This window comes from Oryzias latipes, chromosome 13 (assembly GCF_002234675.1).
Source record: "Oryzias latipes chromosome 13, ASM223467v1".
NCBI lineage: Eukaryota > Metazoa > Chordata > Actinopteri > Beloniformes > Adrianichthyidae > Oryzias > Oryzias latipes.
In genome coordinates, this window is record NC_019871.2 from 14,506,165 (window position 1) to 14,534,164 (window position 28,000).

Here is a 28,000-nt window from a genome sequence, read left to right on the forward strand (position 1 = left end):
TGGTGCTGCATGGGCACGAAAACAAAACCAACAATGGAGTCATAGTTCATTTGCACTCTTGAGTTCGAAATCCGTTTTATTTAACATCTTTTTATGACAACTCTATAGAGAGTGAACTTTAATTAACCTCTTTAGCATACCGGTACTTTATTTGACCTCCAAAGTGGTCAATAAAGGCATTCTATTCTATTGTATTGTTTTGATTGACATGTGAATCCTGTGCTCTAGAACATTGCTTCTGTTGCCTTCAGCAAGATCACAGAGGAAAAAAATAAAAAATAACAAAACGGACCACTTAACCACATCCTCCACTGTCATACTGTCTTGGTAAACTGCACAGTCTTTCCCTTTTGTCATTTAAATGACACATCAATCCCACACAGTGTCAAACCCATTAGATTTTATCATTATTTTTGTTCAGCAAATATGGACTTGATCTAAAAAAAAAAAAAAGAAAGTGTCATAAATGTTGCAACATTAATCATTTACTTGTCAAAGCAAAGAATGGGATAGCATAGAATGTTGCAAATGACTGCACTTGCTGACTTGCTTGATAATTTATAACCATGGTTAGGTTTTGTTGCTAAAGATAAACGAAACTTATCTCAGTCTTCCTTTTTATTTCTATCAAAATAAAAGTCCACTCAACAAATTTACTTTCTTAAATCACTTTTGGACCTTACTACTGTGTCTTTGCTTCTTGTCATTTAGCTTCCAGTTTCATTTTGTCAGCCCAAAATCTCCTTTGTTGACATGAGCAGTCAAGCTTCATTAGCTCAATTCTTTTCATCTGCCAGTGGTTTCAACAAAGAGGGTGATCAATGTGTAATTGCAGAATTTCTTTCTTTGTTTTTCCGTCTAGTAACTTATCAAAAGGTTTATTTGCACAAGCAGAAGGAGAAGCCAGGCTGAGTTTGCAGATGGTCAATCCATTCATAGAAAAATATTTAACCATAAAGCTTAGAAACAAACGGATTTTATTTCCTGAATAAAAAATGAAGAATGGGTAAATACTATTATTTAAAAATACAACTTTTTTTCTTTTTTTCTTGTCTCAGTTAGAGAAAAAACAATTAAAGCTGTGAAAAACAAACTTTTTAGATTGACAGGCACAGCCAAAGCAAACACTTTAGCAAAAGAAATAGAAGGATCTTGACGCAAGCAAAGAGGAACCTTACTTGATATATAGGTGGTGTATTAGCGGTACAGTGGGCGGGGCCATGAATCGATCACACACAAACTGGGAGGTGCGTAGACAGAAAAACGGAGGTAGTGAGTGGAGCTGCGCTCCAGCAGTCGCGCTCTGACCGTGGATTTACGCAGCGCGCTCCTGCAAACACAATTCCTGCACTACTACTTTCCAAATCTCAGAGTAGACACTTTTCCACGAGGTTTTATTTTTATTTGGATAAACACCTAATTAAAAAGCCAACCTAAGCGAGGTAAGAATTTCCTATTTTTCTGTAAGTCATGCTTGTTGCCAGAACCAGCAGGTGAGTCATTATTTATCTATCTTGAATTTTAGAGATGAAAAGGTTTTTTTTCATGTCACAATTTTTAATTTAAAAGAAAAAAAACATTAAAAATTGTGACATGAAATGTCTTCTTAAGAGTAGGTTAGTAACTGGAAGTTCCTGTTTTTGTTTTACAGAAATACACGACTGCTCTCTAAGGGAGGGGAGAGCTGAGCTTGAACTTACAGCAGCTTTATGGCTTTATGGGTCTCCCTAACAGCCTAGCTGTCATATGCTGGTCCCTGGAGAAGATGAGCTTCTTTTGATGTTTGGGACCTATTCCTTATTGCCACATTGATCAGCCTCTTTTAATGCCATAAACATGACCAACAGCAGTAACTGCACTGTGGGTCATGATGGCAACCCCGCAGTGAGCATCATCATGTTTTTAGCAGGGGTGGTGGGAAACCTTGTGGCACTCTTCATCCTTGGAATTCACCAGAAGGAACACAGATCCAGGTCCTCCTTGTTCTGCATCCTGGTTACTGGTTTGGCTCTCACGGACCTGCTGGGCACCTGCCTCCTCAGCCCACCCGTGTTTATCTGCTATGCCCAAAACATGTCCCTTAAGGATCTGGGAGGTGAGAGCCTGTGTAACCTCTTTGGCTTCGTCATGAGTTTCTTCGGCCTGGCCCCCATGCTCATCCTGTGTGCTATGGCAGTGGAGCGCTGCCTGGCCATCAGCCACCCGTACTTTTACTCGGTCCACATCCGCCGCAGCTTCGCCAAGTTCTCACTCTTCTTCATATACCTCTTTTCTTTGGTGTTTTGCCTCCTGCCGTACAGTGGCTACGGCAAATTCCGACAGTACTGCCCTGGAACATGGTGCTTCATTGATATGGATGCTGAAGAGGAGGACAAGTCATTGCTGGTCTTTTCCTTGTCCTACTCCTCCATCATGGCACTGCTGATCCTCGTGGTGTTTGTTTGCAACGGGTCAGTGATTTTTAGCCTGTGCCAGATGCGACGCAGCCAGCTGGTCAGACGTGGCTCAGTGGCATCGACAGGGAGGAAGAGGAAGATGAGCATGGCCTGGTTCAAACAGGGGGAAGAGGAGATCGACCACCTGGTTCTGCTGGCGCTCATCACTGTCATCTTTGTGGTGTGCTCCGTGCCGCTGACTGTAAGTTGACATTTGAACTTTCTATTTGCACTTTTTTTTTCTAACTGAATCGTGATTTTTCAGTTGCGCCATCTTTTATACTGAAACCTGAACTCTAAATGCAAATGCAGGCAAAACAAATCAGAAAAAAGTTAAACTGAAAGTGGGGGGTGGTTATTGGATGGTGTCTTTCACCAGCTAAATGGGCAGATTCTTGTTCTTAAAGGTAATCTGTAACAAGTCTATTTTTATAACTCGGGCGTACTGCCCCATGAGTTGGCACTTATGAAATTAATTCCTCCCCCGTATTCTGTGATCCTTACATGTTAACAAAAAGCTTAGCGAGTATGGCGGCCGTTAATGTTTTTGTGTGTCCTTCTTGGAGGCTTCTTAACAATGGAGTTCTACAAGTTTCACTCGAAGGTGTGTCTGAGAGAGCAGCCCTTACCACACACAGCATGCAGTCACTGAATGTGTGTGGGTTGAGCATTTGTGTGCTTTGCCTCGCTTTGTCTGACTTTTTTTTCTCTCTCAGAGGAGTGAGCTTAACCTAACAGCCCTGGATGACTGGTCTGTCCTTGCAATGATCCAGTAACACAGATTTTCCATAAAAATGTGGACAATGATTTAAACTAGTTCTGACAATCCTCGAGTAGTTTTCGGGAAACTAAAAATTTCAAGCCACATTTTGTCTTCTCACTTTTTACTCATTGTCTGTGTGCGGATATTTTGTTATTTTGTGGCAAAGATGAAGCCATAAAGTGTGACTAACATATGGTACATGTGGTGGTATTGTGGCGGAGCTGCAGCTGAGAGCAATCGAAGGGAGTTATGAGTAATGACGTTATGCTCTGAGTAAGACTTCATCGAACCCCCCTTTTTTTTTGCACATATGAACACAGTTATGCCCGGAAGTTTCCACCTTCTTTTAGACCATTGATTTGTCAAAAAACAGTAAAAGTTCTTTGATTGTTACTTATACTAGGCAGATCACCATAGAAGCAGTTTGGATAGTTTGTTGCTCTGCAGCACTCAGACAAGTGTCAACGCAGTGCCTGAAGGGCAATACATGAATAATGAGACAGGAGAGAGACAGCACTTTCATGTTTCATTACGATTACACAGATTTTTCACACGTCGAAGCATCTAAAAGAGCTGCCAATGTTTCCAGAGGAATGCTCACGCAATTAAAAAAATGATTCCCTGCAGATACAGCATGATCGGAGAAGGCCTAACGAGGGCCAACCAAAATTAGAGTCTGTTTATTGGAATTTGTTTATCAAAACAAGAATAGGCAATCAAAAAAAGGAAAAAAATAAATAAAGAAGACAAACAGAAAAATATATCCATAATATTTTGTTTCTCAAAGAAAGTCTGGCTTAATGCTTGCAAGAGAGTGAGAGGAAGCAAACTTGTATGATCCCACCCCTATAACATCATCAAGATTTTTTTTGTTTGTTTTTAGCTCCCACTAGAAAGATTCTTGGTTCTAAAACAAACACGGACTCACCATAAAACATGACTTCTGGTACAATGTTTCATGGACGCATAGGAGTTTTGCCTGATTCTACACTTGGAGACAAAAAAACGTTTGTCCTTTGGGTCAAGCTTAGCTGAAATGTGGTCTTTCAAGATAAGATCCTTCCAAACTACAGCAGCAAAGCAGCTCAATACTGGCAGACACGGAATTAGATTGATTAAAATGACTTGATGCCACAGTCAGTCAAAAAGGCGATGCCTCCCTGCTTGGTGCTCTTAGAAAAGGGGCTGGTTTGGGGGAGTTTTACTCAAGTGGTTTGGTTACATTTAAAGAACAATTTTTTGAACTTTTCAATTGAATGTGAAAAAGTATAACTCAAGATTTGGGATAGTCAAATACTAGGGCAAAACTGAAGAACTGTATCGTAAACGAAAAGTAAACTTGTGACTTTTTGGTTTCATTGATTAAATTAGAGTTTGACAGTAAATAAAAAATTATATTTTGGTTTGGTTTGATGTATTTGTTGCAGTTTTTGCGAAGCCCCTAGAGAACACTTTGTTTAGTGGACTGGATTGAGTTAGAGTAAACCTTAAGAGAGCTGTGCACGAGTGAAACACCAAAAAGGTTTATTAATTATGTCAAGAAGAACAGATTATATTGGATATGAGCTTTGAAGAGGCCGCCTAATTGTTTCCATCTGAATGCGACAAGTAAAACAGTGTCCTTTGTTTAATAGTCTGTGCTGCATTGCTTTCTGTCTTATGTAAGTGCCCCGAAAGATTCCTGTGTCATCTCATAGACATTTGTGATTGTTTGTACTTCTTTGTGGTCAAAGAATTGAGACAGTCAACGTGTCTAGACAGACTTGAGATCTTTCCACACATATGTGGGCTCATGTTTAATGCCGACAGGTTTGCTTCATGGCAGAATAAACCTGTGCAGAAACAATCTACTATGTCTTATTGCAATGAACAACGTGTTGCACGTATCTTATTTTGGCCCTCTGCACGCTGACACAAACAAATCCATTATTAATGACATTGTCATGTATATACTTGTATACTGTAAGCTGCAACCAAATCAGGCTGTTCACCATGTATTTCCAGTTAGGCTTCATTTACTGAACGTGTTTCTCACTGAATGAGCCGGGAGCAACGTTTTGTTTTGAAACGGTCTCCACTTTTTTTTTTTTTCCAGATAGTCAGGCGCCACAGGGTTTGTACAATGGCATACCATAAAGAGACACCTGAAAAAAGAAAAAAATATCCCTTGAATCTATGTTTGGCAGAGTAGATCAATATTTGTAAAACCATAGTTAGCGTTCTGTTAATTACAGTTATCAATAATGCTTGTAGGTCTCTATATTTAGAGATGAGGTTTCCCAGTCCTCTTTTTCCTGCCTTTGAACAGGCGATGGATTTCTGAAGTATGGCTGTTTCAACCAGTCAAACACGATTTTTCTTGTTCAGACGACAGCATTTAGGTATTGTGGTGGTGCAGTGGAGGATGTGGTGAAGTCTGACCAAAAATGGAATTTCTCAGGGAAAGTAATGTCTGCATTCGAGGATGTTTGTAGGGGAGGGTTGTTTTTGCGCTCATGTTGTTCCAGTGACACTGTTTTTTTCTGTTCAGTCTTACCCAAATCAGACTTTGAAACATCTGACATTGGAACCATTGGGGTCACTCAGCATTTGAAGTTGGTTTCATGAGTGGTTTGACTGCAAATGCAAATCAGATGCATGCGATTTGTCCGAGCAGCTTGAAATCTTCTCTATTGTGGTTTTCTCTCATTTGGGTAGTTGACACATCTCGAGGAATTTCATACCAGATGGAATTTACTGACATTGCTCAGTAAATATTTTAAAATTGAGCAATAAAAATCTGTAGTTGTAGCGTTTCCTCTTACACCAAAATGCGGAAACAAATGAAGCAATGACATGGAGCAAGTCTACACCACTAAGATTAGACGAGAACAACAAAAGCAAATAAAAAGGCTTCTGAAACAGCTGATTAAATGAAACAAACCAATATTTTTTAATACTTTTGTCATTTACTCAATCGGTAAGTTTAGTATGTTCTCATTTTATCTGTATGGAAAATGACAAGTTACTCTGTGCTGCAACTAAGACCAACAATCTGTTTTTCTTCCTGGACACATTTAGGCCTAACCTATCCTTTAAAGTTACCATGGAAACCACAAAAAGCCCTTCCTGTGCTGCCGGTATATCTCTTGATCAATGCAGACTAGCACGTATTTCCTCGCTTGTTGGCAAAAATCAGCTAAGGAGGCTCTGAGTGTCTTCCATTAAGACATTATAAATACAACTGTTGGGAAAATGGAGTGCAGGGTTCTCTCTGTTACAGTTTAATTATTAATAAATGTTCCTTTATGGGATTTGAAACTCCTATGAGACCCAGCTGGTTTACTTCTGAGTAGGAATAATGCTGTGGTTGAAACATAAAAGGTTTCCATCAGTATAAAAACTGCATTCAAATCTTAGTCAGCAGACCTAAATCGGTCCATGTACACGAAGCACATGTATAGTCAAATGTACCTCCTTTTAAAACTTTTTTTTATTTTATTTTTTATTTATTGTCTATTGTTGTCGTTGTTACTTTCAATTCAATTCAATTCAATTCAATTTTATTTGTATAGCCCAAAATCACAACAACAGTCGTCTCGATGGGCTTCGAAGTAAAACATGAAATCAAAAGGATCACGAATACAAAGAGTTCAATAGAAAAATACTAAAATGAACTAACAAACTGACTAAGCTATACTGGCATCCCTGCCCTTAGACCCCCCTTCGCGGTAAGGAAAAACTCCCAAAAAAAACGGATTCCGGAAAAAACGAAGAAACCTCAGGGGTGCCCACATGAAGGAGGGATCCTCCCCCAGGACGGACAGGCGATTTACCAGAAATCTTAGAGAAGAATTAACTTATCTAAATCTACAACTACATATATATATATAAAAGTCCAGCAGACGAGCTTCATCCAGCCGTGGTTGTGGGGACAGTCAAAGGCGCGAGTCGAGCCGGAGACAGGAACCACAGCCAGGTGTAGGAGCGGGAGCAGAGACGAGGTACTCGGTCAGGCACAGAGCAGAGACGAGCCAGAGATGAGCCAGAGGCAGGATCCACAGCCAGGTGTAGGAGCAGGAGCAAAGGCGAGGTAAACGGTCAGGAACTGGAGCACGGATGAGCCAACTGGAGTCTGGAAGCACTCCCACTCCCCAGGAGGGGAGAGGAAAAGAGGGACAATACATGAATCACACTGCACCAAACAGAGGCATGGAGAACTAAATGATAAATTATGATCAAGAATAGAGGAGAGGAAGCGTAGAAGTAGAAAAGAAAAGAGGACAAAACCCCGGAGCACCATAGTTACCCCAGCTTCAACTTCTAGCAGCCTTTTAAAAGAAATAGTTATTATTAAGTTTAATTTAAACAAATTAACATTAAGTTAAATAATCTCTGAATACTAACTAGTCTGACAATAAGCCTGTCCAAAGAGGAATGTTTTCAGTCTAGCTTTGAATGTAGAAACTGAATCGGCCTCTCTTACATGAGCTGGGAGTTTATTCCATAAGACAGGGGCTTGGTGACTAAACGCTCTACCTCCAACCGTACTTTTACTAATTCTAGGAACCACAAGCAGTCCTGCATTTTGCGAGCGAAGTGTTCTCATTGGATGGTAAGGGACTATGAGGTCCTTAATATAGGATGGGGCCATTCCATGTAAGGCCTTATAGGTTAACAGGAGGATCTTGAACTTGATTCTGGAATCAACTGGGAGCCAATGGAGCGAAACTAACACAGGAGTGATGTGATCTCTTCTGCTGGCTCCAGCTAACAATCTTGCTGCTGCGTTCTGAACAAGCTGGAGACTTCTTAAGGAACTCTTAGGACACGCTGCTAACAAGGAGTTACAGTAATCCAGCCTCGATGTAAAAAATGCATGGATGAGTTTTTCAGCATCACTCTTAGAAAGTATATTTCTGATCTTAGCAATATTCCGCAGGTGAAAAAAGGCAGTTCTACACGCCTGAGATATGTGAGCCTTAAATGATAAATCCTGGTCAAGTAAAACCCCAAGGTTTCTAACTGTGGAATTGGGGGCTATACTTATGCCATCCAGGGAGACTATCTGAGAAGACAGAGCATCTCTGAGGTTTTTAGGACCAAGTATAATGACCTCAGTTTTTTCTGGGTTCAAGAGGAGGTAATTAATTGTCATCCAGGTCTTGATGTCACTGATGCAGGCATTCAGTTTCTCTATCTGGTCATTCTGGTCAGGCTTCATGGATACTTTCAAAGTCATTTCTCTCTAGGTTTGAGGTTGACTTCAGCTACACTAAGAGGGCTACAATTTTTGCGGCTTCAGTGCCTATCGTTCTGCTGAAAGAACAAAGCAAATGAAATTACAGGCTGAAAATTTTAGCTGCAATTTCTTGCCTTCTTCTCTTTTCCATATCTTTTATGTCATTTTTGAGACTGGGACTCATGGAAACATATGTACATCCTTGCTCAAGTTCAGACTTGCTCCAATAGAAACTGGCAAATAAGCTTTGGAGGACTAATTATTCGTTTTTCTTCAATATTTCCCAAGATGGCCCTTTTGAAAATAAAAACATTGACAAACGACAAAATTCTGTTTAAAATTTTAATCCATTGGACATTTAAAATGCATATTTTGATTATTTTTTATTTTCCACTCAAATTTTTCTTTCAAATGAATGTCAATAAAAATGTTTTAAATATTTTTCTAATTTCTTAAATGAAATAAAATGCCAATATGATCGACATTAAAACTGCCTATACCTTACAGTTTTCATAGCTGTGATCCAAAAGCATCTTGCTAAAACCAAGAAAAGCTACCGGTATGTACTGCAGAGGTAATAACTGAAACGACTTGGATCTCGGATCTAAGTGAAATTTCCAAAGCTTTAGGATCTCTGATCCAAATACATGGAATGATAGCTGTGAAAGAGATTGAGGAAAAAAAAGAGATGACTTAGACTCATTTATGAGCACAGAATTCAGATGAGTTTCTGAAACACTCACCAGAAGAATAGCAGTGCAGCTGGGTTTTGGGTTGTCCGGGCCCGTGGAGGGTCATGGAGAGGAGGGGCTGCATCTCAAAAGGAGCGCAGGTGTGTCTTCCGTTGAGACTATTAAGGCCTGCTTAGGGGACGTCATAAAAATGGAACATATGATTAATGTGCTTGTTGTTGGTGTATCATGAAGGATTTGACGATGTAAGTTAGAGGCACTGCCCACAGGTCGCCAACACAAAACTACACTTAGATCGTCTAATTTCCTAATTTTGAACTGAGCAACGGGCACGCAAGACATGAGCACTTATCACTTGAATGGCACTAACGGGCTCCTTGCACAGTGTGCAAGGTTTGAGGGGATGAAAGAAAGGAAAAATCCGTATAACGCCTGTGTCTTCCCTCCTTTACTCTTACTACTTTGCTCAGGTGTAGGGGCAATTGTGACTAAGGCTTTTGATGGCAGCAGTTAGAAACAGCAGTGCTGCCTCCTGATATATGTACACTCCCTCAACACAAAATATGTCACCATGGATTTCACTAACCAAATGAGTAAGAGCCTTTCATGGGTTCTGCTGTGGTGAATTTGTTTAACTTTTAGCTACTGGCTGCTGACAATCTGTATATTTTTATTCAGGTGTATTTTTAGATGGCACTGCTTGGAGTTTGTGAGACTCAGCAGCTGTGGATAAAAACCACAAAAAAAAAGCATTTTTTTGAAAGCATCTTGCTAATGTTTTTGCTATACAAATAGCTGACTCAACCAGTTCTGTTTTCATGTGAAGTTGAAACAGAGGCTGCCAAAACTAAGAATCAAACCACTGTTGAGCAGGTTTTGCAATTTTATCTCAACAAATTTTGAAATATTCAAGTTTGAGAAAACCACACTGGTGGTCAAAAATATAATCAAAGCAAATTTTAATGGTTCTATTTTCATTATCTGGGATGATACTGAAATTTCTTGTGTTTCTTTGTTAACCATCTGACAGAAACAGGGCTGACTGGCAATAGAATGGTGGTCCAACAGTTATTTAACGTTCTTGATGATTGCCACACAACATTCATCAATGTGGTTTTAGAACTGGAGTGATGGAACACTGAACCTTTCCTTACAGCCTGCTGGTGAGGACAGCTTCTTTGAATACAGTTGTGTATTTTCTCAGACCAAGCAAAGATTTTTTATTTATTATTTTTTTTGATGAAAAACATTTCTTGGTAAACAAAATCTGCCCAACAATAGAGACCTCTTGCAAAGCTCAAGTCAAACAAAATAAATGAATAAAAGGTCCTTGAACAGTATTTGCTCTGACAGAAAGCCATAATCATTTCAAAAGTTGATGCTTTTCCAAGGGGGTTGCATGGTGGCATAGTGGCTAGAGCTCTCACCTCACAGCGAGAGGGTTCTGGCTTAAATCCCTGCTGGGTTTCTTCTGTGTGGAGCCCGTATGTTTTCTCCAGGCACCTCGGCTTCCTCCTACAGTTCAAAGCCATGCTCCGTAGGTTGATTTATTACTCTAAATTGTCCCGTGGTGTGATTGTGTGGCCATGCAAGAGGCTGACAACCTGTCCAGGGTGTGCCCTTGCCCAACAGTCACCAGACTAGGCCCTGGCAGTCCCATGAAACTGAAAGGGATAAAGCTGGTTGAGTAGATGGATGAATGCTTCTGCAGGGATCAAGCTGAAACATAGAACGCATGAAATGAATCTCCCCTTTTGAAAAAAGTTAAGACATGTCTGGAGCGATCATTCAGGGTGGATAAACGGTCAGTAAAAGACCCAGCCTCCTCTTACATTCCCTGTCCTTACCACCATCCTTAATGTATTTATCCAGCTATCCAATCTGGCAGACCAGAAGCTATAGATAATGAAGCCTCCACAGAAGCCATAATGAGAGGATGAGCACAATAAAAGTCACCTGTTGTCACATCAGTGCACTTCAATGAGCTCTTTGCATCTGAGGTATCAGATGAATCCACACTAGGGGAGTGGTACAGTTAGAAATGGAAAAACACTCATGTTGTGACAGCTTTGTCCCCGCAAGCACCTTTTTTTCTGATGCTGGAATTTGACGCCCCCCCCTTCCAGGCTCGTAAGGAAAGATGATGCTTTGTAATCAGCAGCTCGCTTTGTTGGAGCGACAATGGGGGTTTTCTCTCTGGACAGATGCCCAGTTCTGAATGCAGTTTCACGCTTTCAGGTTCCCATGTTGTGCTTTGGCAATGAAAACCTCTTTATCACAACATATAGTCATGGTTCATGTTTAGCCTTTCTGATCATTTCCATTTTTGGAGCCAATGCAAACACTGGCTCCAAATTTTAGAAACACACTGCCAAAATAGGCCCCTTAGAAATAACTCAAAGAGTTTAACCCTATTGGCATATTTTCTTTAAATAAGTAATAAGAAATCTGACAATGGGGTAAGAAAATTTGTCCTACCCAGAATGTTTATTTTAAGAAAGAAAATTCAAGTTCTTAAGTTTTGTCTAAATAGGAATATTTTGCTTTTGAAAAAGTTTCTTCATAAGATTATTTTTCTTGCAAGACAGAAAATATATATTTTTTGTCTCGAAACAAGGGTCCTTTTGCTTCCTTAAGATTCAGTTTTTGTGAAGCACCTTCTGGGAATGAAAGTTGCTTCTTCTAGTTAGGGTGTGAGAACAGTTTCATTTTGTGTTATTTTCTTTTAACCTTCCACCAGATCCATATTCTTTTCTATTATCATCGTCATCTTTTTTTTTTCCCTTCATTTTAATTAGATTTTACAAAGCCAGAAAGGTCAGCCACAAAAATGAGCATGACTCCACGCTTTCTGCCTGGGGTTGTTTTCACCAGCTTGCTCCCTGTCCAATAACATTTTTCAATTCTTGTTATTTGATTTCATTCTCCATTTCATTGTTTTGACTCATATGAATGAAACTAAACAACAAACCATATGTGCCAAGAAAATGACACAAACCAACGACGGCAGGTGATTGGAGGATTAGCCGGAACATCATTGTTAATGGTTATGTAACAAAATGACAACAAGAGGGTAAAAGATCGATTTGGAATAGAGAACATGGGGGAGAAAACAGAGCAGCAGATCCAGTTTTATGAATAGAGATCAGATAAAGAAAAAAGAAGTATAAAATCAGCCCAGTGTAAGGAACTGTTCTCCTGCATTCAGAGTAAACCTATGAAAAACTGGACTCTTAACTGTGCAGCAATTTCTTAAAAGGATGTTTGTAAAAAAGAAGTATAATTTATGGCTGTTGTAGTTACATATAGCAGAACAGATGGTTATCGTTAGAGTGAATTTACATATCTGTGGAACTACGTACCCATAAGGACTGAATAAATGAGAAAATGGAAAGATAATTCAAGGATTTAGGCAACAGTTAGAAGAATTTAGTTGGTTAAAATGTGTTTCTGTGATGGAACTTGACTTCTTTCTCAGCTGGATCTGCCTCATTAAAGGTCTTATGGGGTAATAGGGATCAGTAAACCTCTCCTCTTCCATCATTGTCTGCCTCTAGATTTAGTTGTTGGTTATATTTGTAACCATTAATGCAGGATGTCTGACCTGCAGCTGCTGTTCCTCAAGACCTAATCTAATGAAAATGTTATTTTTGGTGTTTTTGACATGCTCTTTTTCTAATGATGGAGGCCATATATAAAAAGAAGATTTTGCTCAACACTACATTTCTGAGTATTTCTCTATTTAAAACATTGTGAATCAGGAGCAAATCTGAATCAGGCAAAAAGCCGTTTGAAAACAGTATTAAAGAACCTATAACTCCAAACCGCAAGCTCCCAGCTCCACTCCATACCGATGCATCCGTTTGGAGGCAAACAGGTCCGTGCACGTCTTTGTTGTCCTCGTCTGAGCTGGCATTTGGCTTAAAACTTGTAAAGTAAAAAAGTTGCTCTCCATTTTTGTTGCACAGATCATTTTAGATTGGGTGAGTTAGGTATTTTTTATTTTGGCTGAAAACTGCATAATCATAATTAAAAGATAACTGGGAACCCTTTGGAAATAGCTCAGATGGTCGGAGTGGGACTTTAATCTGTAAAGGAAAGTTTAGAGGACTGAGCAGCGCTCTGCTAAGCTTTTGCTTAAAGGTTTTAGTTGCAGACTTTTACCTCACATTGGTCTCAATTGAAAGAAACCTGTACCGGTAGGTAGCTTTGAAACAAAAGGAGTCTGCTGCATGTAAATGTAAAGCTGCGTGTTGGGAACCTGGCACGACTTGATGCAAAAGCCAAGTCGCGGAAATTTCCTTTGTTTTATCAAGCAAGTACACGTGCATTCACTGTATCAAAACCCCTTTTTTAAAATATCAAAAATCTTTTTTAGCTCTGTGGCAGTTGAGTTGAAAAGCAAAATAGGGGCTGTCAGAGGAGCGTCTAAACCAAAGTTGATTAGTCAAAGTTGCTGCAGGGTTAAATGTTGCTTTCACATATTGTTAAATCTTAGATTTTACCGAGGAGCAAGTTGGAAAGATTTTACAAGTTAAGGCTTGTAGTGGCAGACTTTAACACCGACCCATCTTTGCATTCTTTGAAAACGTTCACAACGGCACTGCCATTAGTGAATGATATGGGTTTGTAGGCTTTATCTGAGCATGTTTTTTATCATGAGACAGTTCAAACAACTGCAGCGCCTGTGAGAACATTCTCTTTCAGACTGTCCTCACTCACAGGTTGTTTAGCTATTTTTAGTTTTGTCCCAGGAGTCTCCAGAAGCTACCTTTTCATTTTCTCAGCGACTTTAAAGCTCAAACACTCCACTCCCATCTGTGAGGTTTCTCAATCTATGGGATGGGACCCATGACTCACTTTAAATTGTCACGAAAGGTCATGTGACACCAAGGGATGTTTCAAAAGAAAGATTTTTAATTAAAAAGCACATTTGTGATTTATTTTTGAAGGGGGGGGCGTATACTTGTGCTTTACAAAGAACATTCCAGCAAAGGACAACACGACTATGATTTATTATGAACCAACTCATTTACAAATGAGCTGTGTCAATTTGACTTGTTCTTCTTTAAACTTGTATGGATTTCCATTTAGGTCCACATTAAATCTAAATCCCCTTCAGGGCAGTTCTTCTTTTATGTTTTGCTTGGCAGTGAGTTGGAAGCTGCAGACCTTTCTGTGTTTGCATTTGCATGTTCTTTCTATGTTTGCATGGGTTTCCTCTTTAATTTGATTGTGTTTCAAAAGGCATGCATGCTTTGCCTTCTCCTGGTTTTTCCCAGTTTTCACGTTTGTTGCCATGACTGTTGACCTGGGGTTCAAGTTCCCCCATTATCTCCACAAAGGTACCCAGCTCTGGTGTTTCTGTGTCTGGTCAAACAAGTGAATGTCGCACTGAAACCATGCTACAAGAGCGAGTAAATTAAACACTGTAATGTTGGTTTTCTGAGCTAGTCAAACAAAACTCAGAGGTTAAGGTTTTTAATGACTTCGAACATCATTTAGAGTTGCTGAACATCTGCCATCTGGCAATCCTTGCTGTGGTATGCAAGCTAAGAGGATGTAAAAACTCATATCTTTGCTTTTTTAAGTGATTCCTCAACATCAGACCATAATAAAACCAGCTACTGTGCCAACTTTGAGACGGATCTAAACAGCTTTGCCAACCGGTCCTTTGTGTTAACACTTCAGTCACATGTGAAAGGAAAGAACATGAAAGAACAATGAGGTGTTTGTTTCTCCACTGTCTCTGGAGATACTCAAGTGTGGGGAAGACAAAACTATGTAAAACAACACCCTCACATCAAACAAAACCACAGGTCAGAAGATGGTGATTATTCCTTGTAAGTGTTAGTGGATGCATGAAAATAGGGAAGCAGTATCACTTATTTCAGTAAAGCCGTGAACTTGAGGGAAAAAAAGGAGTCTGCGCTCAGAAACAGCAAACATTGCAAAATTACTCGAGGATATTTCATGTTTGCTGCTTCAAAAGAAAAACAGCCTTTGTGTAATCACTCACTCAGATCTTTCCTCCCAGATCGCGCACAGCTTTACATTCAGTGTAACACAATCGGAGAAAAAGAAGTTTTATTCCTAAATATTCCCCCTTTTCTTCCATACAGTTAAGTTGGCATCAGTTAATTTATGATTCACAGCATTTAACATGTTAGATGAGTGGTGACTCCATAGTCTGGCTTGATTGGGATGTTTACCTATCAGACACAAACTGATTCATCAGATTTTTTGTAGATATAAGACGACTTTTTCCTTTAAAGACTCCAACAACGGGGAATATTAATAGGATAACTGCCAACAGCCAGCCAGGCAGAGTTTGGAATTTTAGTGAATATCAGAAAACTCAACAGTGTTTAGTGTTTGTGAAGGGAAGAAATGCTTTCCTTCTCTTCGCTGCCCCCAGTGACACAGATGAAAATAGATGAGGGAACATTGAGAGAGTACAGTCCTTAAAGAAGCATCTAAAGTGGATTTTTATTAAATAAGGGAAAAAAACAGTTAAGTGTCATTTTTGATTGGTTTCTTGGTGAATGCTGTTGATGATGTGACTGTCCAAAGTGTTAAAATGCATGAGAAGTGTGAGGCTTGCCTGATGCCTGCCCTTATGCAGTCATCCATCCTGGTTATGACTTGTTTGTCTCCAATGTTTTTTGGTTCTGAGCCCACAGCTGATGCCCACCCACACAGACTGGCACACACGTCTGTCTTCCCAGCAGGGTAGCAGCACCAATTCACAGTCAAATCAAAGCTTGAAAAATGGTCAAAAGGGGCTCTGAAAAAAAAAAGAAGAAGATTGAAATCATTTAAAGGTTGTTAGAAACGTGGATTTTCTTTCACATAGCTTCATTACAAAAAAACATTTGTAGAACTTTGTGGCTTATTTGAATTGGCATAAAGACCACCAGTAGAAATTCTGATGCTTCAAAACAAGTGAAACTGCATTTCCCTACCTCAGTGATGCTTACCAGTTGTAAGTTACAACTCGTGTTTTTATTTACTAGAACTAGTTTCAAAACTTTACTGACTTCAATGAAGGTCTTATGCTATCATAAAAACAGTCCTCTATTTGATTGTTAAATGTAGATAGTAGGGCTCTGCTGGTCTACTTGTGGGGTCAATAAGGCTGGCCGAGCCTTTTGTCCAGATGTTATCAACAGCAACATCAATAACTTTCGTCTGATGTTTAAAGGCTAACTAAACCCCTAACTTAGTTTGCTCCTAGTGTCATATTTAAAAGTACTGTAAGTGGAATGGGTTTACGTTCTTCAACAAAAAGTACAAAATATCGTCCTTGGCAGACCTGGTAACCAGAATTCAGAATTGGTGTTAAAAGACTTGGACTCTGTCAACAATTTTTAAAAATGTTTTCAACCACCCGAAAAGTAGTTATTTAAAACAACAACACACAGCCTGGATTATTCCATCTTTAACAGTCACTGGCTACTTTTCTTTTTATGGTAAAGCTTAATGGCTTACAGGAATTCCTTGACTAATCAAATCTTTCTTGTCAGGCAAAAAAAAGTGTTTTTTTTTTTTATCAGGTAGTGGGAGGGATTATCAAGTACATTCTAGAGGTGGGTCATATGTATTGTTTTTTTTTTTGGATGGGGGGGGGGGCTGTTTAACCTTTAAAGGCTTTATCTGAGTCAGATCATGCACACAATGTTTTAGATGAAAGTGAGGAACTTAACCCTTAGTTGGGTCACCAAACCACCACAGATCATCTGACTCTTTCTGCTGCTGGTTAGAGAAAGGCTGAAAAGCTCATTTTTGGAGGAATGAAGGAAAAATGTCCCATTGGAAATTTTGACTGAGACTTGAACTTCAGCCTCACATTAAGGCTAAATAAGGTTTTTTCCGTCTCAGCCAGTGAGACTCACGGATCTCTTGTCCAGACAAGAATTAGAGAAGCTGATTCATATCGTCATCTACAGGCTGGACTACTCTAACAGTAGTCTCTGGCAAAAAAAAAAGAGAGAAAAAAGACATTTACAAAGCTGCAACTCACTCAAAAAACTGCAGACAGAGTGTTAACCAGAACTGGGAAAACCCAGTTCTGTGATGCTTAAACCCAGCAGCGGCTTACAAAACGTGAAGACTGAGAAGGCAGGGTGGAGCTCTTCTTAGTGGCTATTCTGCACGTATAGAAACTGCTTTCTGATGAGCTCAGACGTTCTCCAATTATTAAAGTTCAAGTTCAAATATATTCATCCCAATCTTATTGTAATCTGATCAATCTTTCTCAAAATTTTTGCTTTAGTTTTCAAAATTCTAACTATGGTTTTCAATACTTTTATTTTCTGAATTTTGACAGTTTTTCTTTAGAGTTAAAATGTAAAATTATCTCCCATTTATTGACAATTTTTAGTCACATCTACTGGAAAACAGCTTAAAGGAACCACTTTCTTTATTGATGGCTCTAAGCCTCAGTGAGAACGCATGCTCTGCAATAACCAAAGCCTTCAATGTTTTTAATGGGTTAGATCTGTTTCAAAATGTTAAATTTCACTGGCGTTAAATGCATAAAGTACTGTCAAACAGCAGTGTTAAAAAGAAACAGCACTTCTTCATAAAGCAGAACTCTAGTCGGTTGCAACAGATCTTGCAACATAGCCATGTGACCTTTTTTTTTATTATTTTTATCCGTTCTAGGTGTTAGTCTGCTTCATTTTTGCCATCCCCCACTGTGAAAGTCTCTCTCTCTCTTTAACACAATGCAACTTCCTTCTTATGTTTTCTGGTTTGTGAAAGCGCTGTTTTTGCTTGATAAGTAAAAACTCCTCCTGCAGTTTATCAACCCACATGCAAGACTTTGACTCATTGGAGAGTTTTAACTTTTAACCTGATTATTCAGATACAACAAAAAGGGGAAAGTTAGGCCTCTGTGTCCTTAATGTGTTTAGAAATGCATCTAAAATTGATTTGCATTGATTCTACGAGGCAGTTTGTACAGAGAATATAGTTTTTAAAAATCCTAGAAATTCTTTAAAGAACAGTTTTTGTACAGATTCACGCTTTGTGTCCGAAGATTACACAAGCTTTGATGTAACGATAAAATCTGTCAAGCAAAAGGGATCTCAGCTTCTGTCCGCTCAGGAATGAGAGCACTAAAAATGTGCCAAATGTTTGTGTGCTTTTTATTAGATGGTATGTTTAGTAATAGGCTTTTGAGTGATGTACTAACTATACCATTAAAGACATTTCTTCAGAGAAGTAATAACTAACTTCAACTGATTTTTTTTTCTTTGTGAAGGAAAAACTTTCTTTCAGATGGTTGATCTGAAAGGAAACACAGTTGGTGCAGGTGTTGTTTTTAGGTCAGCACCTTGTCATTATTCTCGCCTGTGGGACTTAAACATCCGTCACACTCTTTGTTAGTTCACCAAATGTCTGCTCTCTTTTTTCCTGGTTTTTCCAGTTTTTATGTTTATGTGTTTATAAATAAACATTTAAATAAGAATAAAAGTGACTTAAGAGCTCCATCTGAAGCAGTCAGTCTTAATTAAATTCAATTCAATTTTCTTTTAGAGGAAACCGTTTTAGTAACTGTTCCGGCAAACTAAGCAGCACACCCTGAACGTGCGCTCACACACACACTCGTGCGCTGCGCACTGCCACTCGCGGTTTGGGGGGGAAAAATAAACAAACAAAAAACCTGAAAAACCGAAACGATACAAAAGTGATCCGAACCGAGTTTGCGGTACCTAAACAGTTCGGTACAACTACCTGTATCGTTACACCCCTAATATATATATATATATATATATATATATATATATATATATATATATATATATATATATATATATATATATATATATATATATATATATATATATATCTATATATATATATATATATATATATATATATATATATATATATATATATATATATATATATATATATATATATATATATATATATATATATATATATATATATATATATATATATATATATATAATACAGTACAGACCAAAGGTTTGGACACTCCTTCTCATTCAAAGAGAATGCCAAAGTGTGCAAAGCAGTAATCAAAGCAAAAGGTGGCTACTTTGAAGAACCTACAATATGACATATTTTCAGTTGTTTCACACTTTTTTATTATGTATATGATTCCACATGTGTTAATTCATAGTTTTGATGCCTTCAGTGTGAATCTACAATTTTCATATTCATGAAAATAAAGAAAACTCTTTGAATTATAAGGTGTGTCCAAACCTTTTGTCTGTTCTGTATAGATATATATATATATATATATATATATATATATATATATATATATATAGAGCAGACCAAAAGAATACTATATATAAAGTATACAATAGTATGCTATTAGTAAGTCATTAAACTGCATTACCTTAAAGCCGATGATTTACAGCGATAATGCTATGTTGAGCTGCTGAGTGAATAAAAAACAGAGAGCACACACATTTATTCCTGGTTAAACAAACTCACATGAGATTGATTTTGATCTCCTATACTCGAAACAAATGGTATTAAACACATTTCCCTAAATGCGAAACTTCTTTAGAGGGTCTCTGCACAATAGCAATGCTCTCCCGACTCAGTGGTGTAAGCATTCTGCTCTGAAAGGCTAGTAATCACCAGCACTGCCTCCGTTCATCCCTGCGTAATGATGGCGCGCTGAAACAGGATCAGGAAGAGTGCACCAGGACTACAAGATGGAAATACAATAATGTGATGCTGAGTGGAGACATCCATTACGCAGTCTGTTTCCGGAAACATGCAGCAGCCATCTGTTTTGAGCAGCTTCTTACGCATCGCAGACGGGATGCAGTACAGCAGAAAGACTCCATCAGGTATCAAAGATTTCTCAAAAAAATCAGCATCCTCTTAACACTTGTCAGCAGAAAATGAAGAGAAATGGTCAAAAGTATCCTTTTATAAAGCTTCCTAACTGCTGGCCTCAGAAAACATTGGACTAACACCAGGAAATGACATGGTATCTTGAACATTGACTCACTGTTGAAACATCACACTGGACTTCAAGCAACAAAGATTCTTTCTCTAGACTCCAGGACCTAGATTTCTAATTCATAAACAAACATTACTTTCATTTAAATAGTGGACTTTGGAACTTTTAGCACCAATCCAGTTCTTTTTCTTCTTAGCCCAAATAAGATGGCTGAGATGGTTCAAGGATGGCTTGATGCTCTGACTCCAGTCTCAGTCCAGTCCTTGTGATGCTCTTTGAATAAAGTTTGCTTGGCAATCCTCTCCAGGCTGTGGTTTGCCCTGTTGCAACCTTTCCTACCATAATTTGACCTTTGACTTAATTTTTGTGTCAATACACTTGGATTCTGCACTCTGTGAAGAGCCACCTTGTTATAAGTGAAGGGCGACGGTAATTGTCTTCTGGTTATCTGTCCAGACAGCAGTCTTTCTCATGGTTGCTAGTTTAGTGACTTAGAGTAACCCTTGTGCTATCCTAGGCACTTAAATGTTGGGAGTTGGGTCATCTGGACCCACTAGACAATCCGCTGAATCTTTTTTCTTCAATGATTTGTGATCTTCACTGGTGTCCATGGATTACATGAAATCTTTCCACCTTTATCCACCTTTGTCATGGTAGGGAGAACATGTCAATGTAAGGGTGGGGTCATCTAAGATAGCACAAGGGTTAAGAGACCATTAAAGGCTCAGAAAACATTTGCAGTTTTTTTTTGTGTGAGTTAATTAGCTGATTAAGGAGTCTCACAATGAGTTCCCAAAATTGAATTTATTTTCAATCTATAATTTTTGAGACACTGAATTTTTTGCTTTCATGACATCAACAGTTCTGATAAATGATTGAACATGTTTTGTATGGTGTGTATTTGTCGCTGTCTTAAACATATAGCATGGTCTATTTACACATTGAATGTGAAAAATGGGATTTGGTAAGATTTATATATCTATTTGCTAGGAGGCCAATACTTTAGGCCTCCCAGGCTTTTAGCATTTAGCACCTCCACATGACCCTATTCTCTTAACCAGAATCCTCCATTGTAAACTCACTCTGTCATGCTCCTTAGCCACTCGCTGATACATTAATATGCTCCTGTTTAAGCAGACGCTGACAAGTCATAAGTTTTGCCTCTCGGGCCATGGTGCTTACAGACCACGGTTTATGATTTGTTTCCCTTTCTGTTGGGCTTAAAGTCTGCTCAGAGTACCATAAGAGGCAGGCTGGCATGCAGAATCGGGAGCAGGAGTGAGGTTGGTGACTAGGACGGCGCAGAATCTGTTTGTTATGTTTCTAACCACTCTGTGTGATAAACTAAATGAAGGATAACTGCAATGAAATAACAAATTTGGGCTGTTATGAGGCACCTTTCTTGGTCAGGAGCAAAAACATTTTAAGGATCTCAATTGTATCACAAACTTCAATTTTTCTTTGGTGAAATATGAAAAAAAGTTACAATTTGGCCTCTGTGAAAATGTGTTTCGGTAGATACAGCTCAAAGCATATCCGATGTGTGTGCTTGTGTGTGTTTGTAAAGAACTCTCGAATTTTTGAAGCCATAATATTTAACATCTGCAAAGCATGCATTAAGAGTGAATGAGAAATATGGAAAAAGTAAAGGGTCAGAATGATACATCGCCTTTGCCTTTCCATTCCACTGCAAACAGATATGTGCAAAGCCCTTATTTTAGGCCAATTTAGCAAATTGTAGAAAACCACACAACCTGAAAATATCACAATATATTTAACATGCTGGTTTAGCATTTTCAAGATAAAATCTTCTGTGTTATGTGGTTTGGTGTGTAACTTTAGCCCCACTCCTTCCATGTGCACACATGCAAGGCTGATTTACTTTTATTCTTATCTGTTTCCACATTTGGATGTATTTGCAGTATACAGCATGAGCAGCAATGCAGACCTCAGGCAACAACGACAAATGCTACTGTTGCTTAAAGAACTGTTTAAAAAAAAAACAAGACTTATTGGCAGTTGAACAGTTCATTGTTTAATAGGGATAATCTTTATAAAATATGGGGAACCACTAATCATAATGCTTTTAGATGTGTATCCTTTTTATCAGAGTTTGCCATTAAGGCAACATGGTCACAGCTACACAAACAACATGCCAGGAGGAAGCAGGAAAAATACCAGCCCACACCATAACACTGCCGCCATTTAAAATGTTATCAGAGCAGAAGTCAACTCAAAGATCTCTGGGTTTTCTCCACATTGTGATCCAAAAATTTAACAGTTTTAGGCAGAATCTCAAAGTATCAAAACATGTAGAGCAATATAGTAACATAATTGGCATTGAAAACTGATACAGAAAATTCTAAACATTTTTTTAATGGGCACTGCTTATCTAGTATGTTTCTAAAAATAAACTTTCATTTTGCAAAAAAAGAAAATGAATAAGATAAACCAGTATAAGAGGCATTAGTCGCTGGCTAATTATTAGCTTTCTGTCTGAGCACTAGCAACAGGAAAACATTTACACCACAATAAACTGTCTTCAATCAGCAGAGAACATTAATTAGGCCACTGTTTGTTGGATATTTTGTGCAGGAAATGGGAAATTGTTGATAGAGAAGTGGAATGAGGCAACAAAAGAGCATCCTGGGCCAGCTGCTGCTTTCGCCTCTGCTTAGGATTTAAAAAAAACTTCAGCTGATTCTGTCTGGGCTTCCTGTCTGCAGTCTGTCATCTCTTAAAGGTCAATGCAAGAAGAAAACACAGTTCCGTTGCGCGGGTGTTTATCACATATTCTAATTGTGAAGAATTAAAAAAAAAAAAAGCACATGGACACTTGTTTTATTGGTGGCGGAGGCTTTAATGTAATGATGCTCAGCTCCATATAAAGAAGATACACCACACTCTCAGCTGACAACGATGGTGAACATGCAGCTTTGTTGTCATAAAGATTTAACTCCAAAGAGCCATTGGAAGTGCTACCAAAGAGCTTTGAAACAGGAAAGGATGATCTGCTGTCAGTTCGATCACATTTAAACATAGAATTGACCTAGAGCATTTCCTGGATTTGCCTTTTTAGACACATTTCCTTTGCAGGAGGTATTTAGGGTCAGGCCCTCTATGGAGTGGTATTTCTGCCACTACGTTGCACACAAAACTTTATAAGTTGCAAATGAAAAAATTAAATATTTGCTTTTCAAATTCATTGGTATCACTAAGTTTTTTTACGCTTTCAACATTTTTTTGCTTTCAAAACTCTTTTTGCTTTCAATTTTTGTTTTTTCTTTCAGATTTCATTTTTGCATTTGCAAAACACGTTTTCGCATGCGTTGTGACACATCTCTTTTTTCCATCTTTGATTTTGCTGAGTTAAGTTTCAGTATAGTGTGACAAAACTGCCATCAAACAGCTGCTGATTGGTCCAGATTCTAACCAATCAGGTGTCTCCGTCTTATATTGCCGGTGCTTGGAAGCAGACATGGACTTATCAACTTTTCTGGCCCGTTTTTTCTCAGAGTAAACCCCAGAAGGAGCAGCAAAGCAGCTAAATTGAACAGAGTTTTGTATTTATTTTAGTCAGTGTAGTGACCAACGTGTTTAAAATGTCTGCATCAGAAAAAACGTCTGAACTCCGACTCCGTCCAGCAGGAAGTAACAGTTTTTAAGATTTGTATCTGAACTATTGTTTTATTTTAATCAATAAATGTTGAAATATTAAGAGTAAATAGCACTTTTTCATTGGTAATGTTTTTTTTTTACTTTGAGTTCTAAAACATAATACACTGTAAAAAATTAACATAAAAGTTAAAAATGCATCTTCTGCTAAATACATTGAGTCTGCTTTGGTAAACCATCATTCTTTTGGTTATCATCGCTGTCAATCTATTTCAAAACACTTGTGCAGCATAAAATAATATGTGCTTTAAATATTTTATTGTCTTGTTTAAACAAACAGATCTTAAAGAAAATCTAACTTTTTACCAACTTCTGAGCCTCTGTAGCAGACACCAAGTTTGATAACTGTGGTGATTGAATTGGTTAGAATCTGGACCAATCAGCAGCTGTTTGATGGCAGCTTTTTTTTTACTTATTTTATTTTTATTTTTTGTTTGATGGCAGCTTTGTCCTGCTAAACTGAAACTTATCTCAGCAAAATCAAAGATAGCAAAAAAGCGAGATGACACAACGCATATTAAAACGTGTTTTGCAAACGCAAACATATTTTTTGAAAGCAAAAACAAAATTTGAAAGCAAAAAAAAAAGTTTTTGGAAGCAAAAAAAAAGTTTTTGAAAAGCAAATATTTAATATTTTCATTTGCAACTTAAAAGGTTTAGTTTGCATCATCGTGGCAGAAATACCACTCCATAGTACTCCAGTAAAAAACATCCTCCACCAGGCACCTTTAGTATAGTTGCTTATAGAAGAACTCATAATTCTGTAGTTTATTAGTGATTCAGTTTAATGTTTGGTCTCTTGGCATGTCTATAATGTGCCTCTTTTTGGGACTTGGAAACAACATTGCTTTCTCAGATTTCCTGTCTAATCGCAACTTTTTCTTTGATTTCAGATTGTTGGCTTTATCAATGCCTTTAATCCATTCAAAGATGACGAACAGCATCTGACCGCTTTCCGATTCTACGCCTTTAACCCCATCGTGGATCCCTGGGTCTTCATCATCTGCCGCAAGTCTGTGTTTCGCCACCTGTGCTCCCTTCTGAGCTGCCACTTCAGCAAAGGAGCTGTGAAGGCAACAGCACACTGCGCTTTGTCTCTACCACTTGATAACACCATAACGTGCAGCCCCTTGGCGTGACATGGACTAAGTCACTGAAACTCTTGGCTGTGAAGGACAAAGTATTTGTGGCAGCAGGTTTACCCAGTCTGCATCTGAGGCATTGCAGCACTGAAACAAGATGCACTCCACCTACAATTTAAGGGAACAAAGGAGAAACATTTATTTGCGATACCTCTGGATGAAATGACTACCCTGTGTTGCTTTTCCACTGATCCATGGAACCTTTTCTGTGTTGAAAGGATCATTTTGTCATTAATCAAAGCCCACAGACTTTATAAATACGATGTATCCAACCATATATAGCCAATAGAAATAGTCAACAAAGTCTAAAGACATTAGATGAAGCTATATGGACATTCATGAATGTATATTGTGTATTTCTCTCTAAGTCAGTGAGCATTTCTTAGGGAACACAGCAAGACTGTTTCTCTTCTGTGCAGCTTTCAAGTGTGAGCCATCTGTTTCTCTCAGTGCAAAGATCCATTTCACTTTTCTGTGAAAGATTACTACATTCAAAGAGGGAGAAGGAGCTTCATCTAATGCATCTTCTCCACTGGTCACCTCCTCCTCATGTAAACTATCCCAACCTAAAACAGGCCTTAATCCAAAAGCATGACTGCTGTGATGCGAGTGGTCCATTTAAGGCTCGACTTTGGCACAGCTTTGCTTCAAGTGAAGTGCCATTGTCAGCAAGTCAATGAGGCTCAGCAGAATGTGTGCTAACAATCCACAACATTTCATAAAACATGTATTCCTTCTGATCTAATACGCGTTTTCATCTTTGTCTTGTCAGCATGATTTATCCCAAAAATCTTGTGAAAGATATTCTGTGCTGAAGCTTAAAAGGTTTCCTTTCAATATAGCATTGATTTTAGTTTTTCTGCTGTTTGAATTTGAAAAGTTTGCACTGTCTAACTTAAGTGCCAGTTAAAGATCGTAAATATTTTCTTTAACTGGCTACCAGAACATGTTTAATGCTACAGGTTTGTCTTCTCTCTGTCTACATCACTGCGTTGCATATTTTTAAAATAACTTGCATTATAGTCACTATATTGCAGCTCACTGTTTTGGAAGAAATAATATGAGCTAAAAAGTCACTTAAGAAAACAAAATAATGCAGACAGAACTTTGTTCACATAGATAATTTTATCCAGCCTAAAACCTAATTCTTAAAAATGATTTTTTTTCCAAGTATAAAGAACTACACTTATGAAAGTAACACGCTTGTGGACCAAACTGCTGGAATAAGTAACAACAGCATCTTGTTTGGGAGTTAGTTTTATTTAAAATGAGCACTTTGAATTAACAGGAGCCTCACTTCACCATATTTACCCATGAGGCTTTTTGCAACATTTTTAAATGGTTTTTGAGCTTTTGAGACTCATGCGAGAGGCTGCTTCTTTTCTGGTGGATATGCCGGGGCTCTTGTCCATTACCTCTTTCCTGTTCTCTTTGAGCTTCATAATTTTCATCCAACGTTTCCACTAGTGACCCACACCACACTTCATTTGCAAAAATGCTAAGACCCTTGATTTAGGTGAACTAGAGTTCACCTCTTCCATCTGCACCTGAGTTTAAGGTTAACTTTAACTTACCAAACAAAGTCTAAAAAATCTCTGGTATGAAGCAAACACCCTAGAGTGAAAGTATTTCAAGATGGATTTGATTTATGATTTTAAAGATTAAGATAAAAGGTAAGACACAGTATATACAGTGTGTTTAGGTGGAAATAAAATACAAAAATTTAAATAAATCAGCCACTAAAGTTGAAACTTTTTCTTTAGTTAGATGTGCTGGCCTCCTCTGTCATAAATCCTTTGTTAAAAGACTTTTTCCCATGGGTCATACCCCAAAACGGCTCTCAACTCAACACCCACAGGCCAGTTTTACTTGGTCGGTGACTCAAAGGTAAAGAATCTTGTTCCATTTCTACCCTAGAAACACGACTGGGGTGGGTAGCTAAGACACCTAAGTACTATTTGAAAATGTTCTGTGTGAAAGAAGCTCAAGATTTGGCAAGTTTATATGACATCACAGAGTTAGGTTTTTTTCTTCTTGGACTCTGAGATAAATGTCATCTTCAGTCAAATATCCTCAGAGGTAATTAAACTAGAAGACCATTTGTTTCTTTTCCCACCAAGTTTCCAAGAATCTTTCAGTGATTTACTCCTCAGACAAAACAGTTTTCATTTGGTGTTCTGCTGTTAACGAGCATTTGATGAGTTGGCCATCGACATTCAGTGTGATGGAAAACACACTGACCACTCATCTCATGTTTTAGAATGATTTCTCTTGTGGTGGGAAATAAATCCTGGCGGATTACTTTGACTCTGTTTAAGCCACTTTGCTATCAGGCCTTACATAGTTTGTGTGCTTGAATTAGTTTTATTTTGAAAAAATCTGATGTTTCAGCATTCTGGTTGCTGTTACGACAGGACAACACCACAACATTATTTAAATTTGCCCATCATTGCACCTGCAGCACAGACTGACAGACTTAAATTAACTGTGAAGTGAGACGTTGCTTTATTATTGCTATAGTTGAATCCTATGGTTAAAACAAAATTATGAAAATGAGCAAGTTCCGTTTCAAAATAGAATATAAAGGCTTTTATTGTGGATGCTTGCTTATCATAGCAAGCATTCTTTTGGCTATTATATTGCTTAAAGAAGAAAGCAAAAAAAAATTAAAACAAGTGAAAAATATCACATTTTAAACTTTTATTTTGAAATGATTTAATGTGCCAATTTGTTTACTCATTGTTAGAGAATGTGACCACATTCTACTGCATCTTTGCACTGCATGAGCATAAGATTCTACTTTTTCACCTCGTTCACTAATTTATAAAGCTATTGAAGATGTTTGTGAATGTTTTCAAAACCTTTCGCTTCACTTCACTGCAAATGTGATTTTTCTCCATTTTTTTAATGTGTTAAAATGTAAAAAGATATATGTTTGTTTTATATTTTTGCTTGGTTGACTATATGCTAAAGATTGAACGTGCTTGACTTAAAGCGATGCTATTGAACTTCCTTTGGTCATAATTTTTCCCGTACATATTTTAAACCTTTTGTTCAAAATTATTTCTGTGCTTTTATTCTTGTGAAATAAAATGTTGTGAACAGAAACATCCGA

The 28,000-nt window shown here is 38.1% G+C and overlaps 1 protein-coding gene across 1 annotated transcript; it reads left to right on the plus strand.

The window, feature by feature from the left end:
* The first annotated feature begins 1,128 nt into the window (after positions 1 to 1,128).
* On the plus strand, positions 1,129 to 28,000 carry ptgir (prostaglandin I2 receptor). Its single transcript, XM_004075655.4, has 3 exons — positions 1,129 to 1,442; positions 1,652 to 2,637; positions 24,637 to 28,000. The coding sequence occupies exons 2-3, from the start codon at positions 1,837 to 1,839 to the stop codon at positions 24,880 to 24,882; spliced, it is 1,047 nt and encodes a 348-aa protein (XP_004075703.1). The 5' UTR covers positions 1,129 to 1,442; positions 1,652 to 1,836; the 3' UTR covers positions 24,883 to 28,000.

Bases quoted from the DNA above. Each gene is read 5' to 3' on its own strand.
- ptgir (XM_004075655.4), top strand. From the start codon at position 1,837: ATGACCAACAGCAGTAACTGCACTGTGGGTCATGATGGCAACCCCGCA. The intron at 2,638-24,636 runs GTAAGTTGACAT...CTTTGATTTCAG, and splicing joins TGTGCTCCGTGCCGCTGACT to ATTGTTGGCTTTATCAATGC.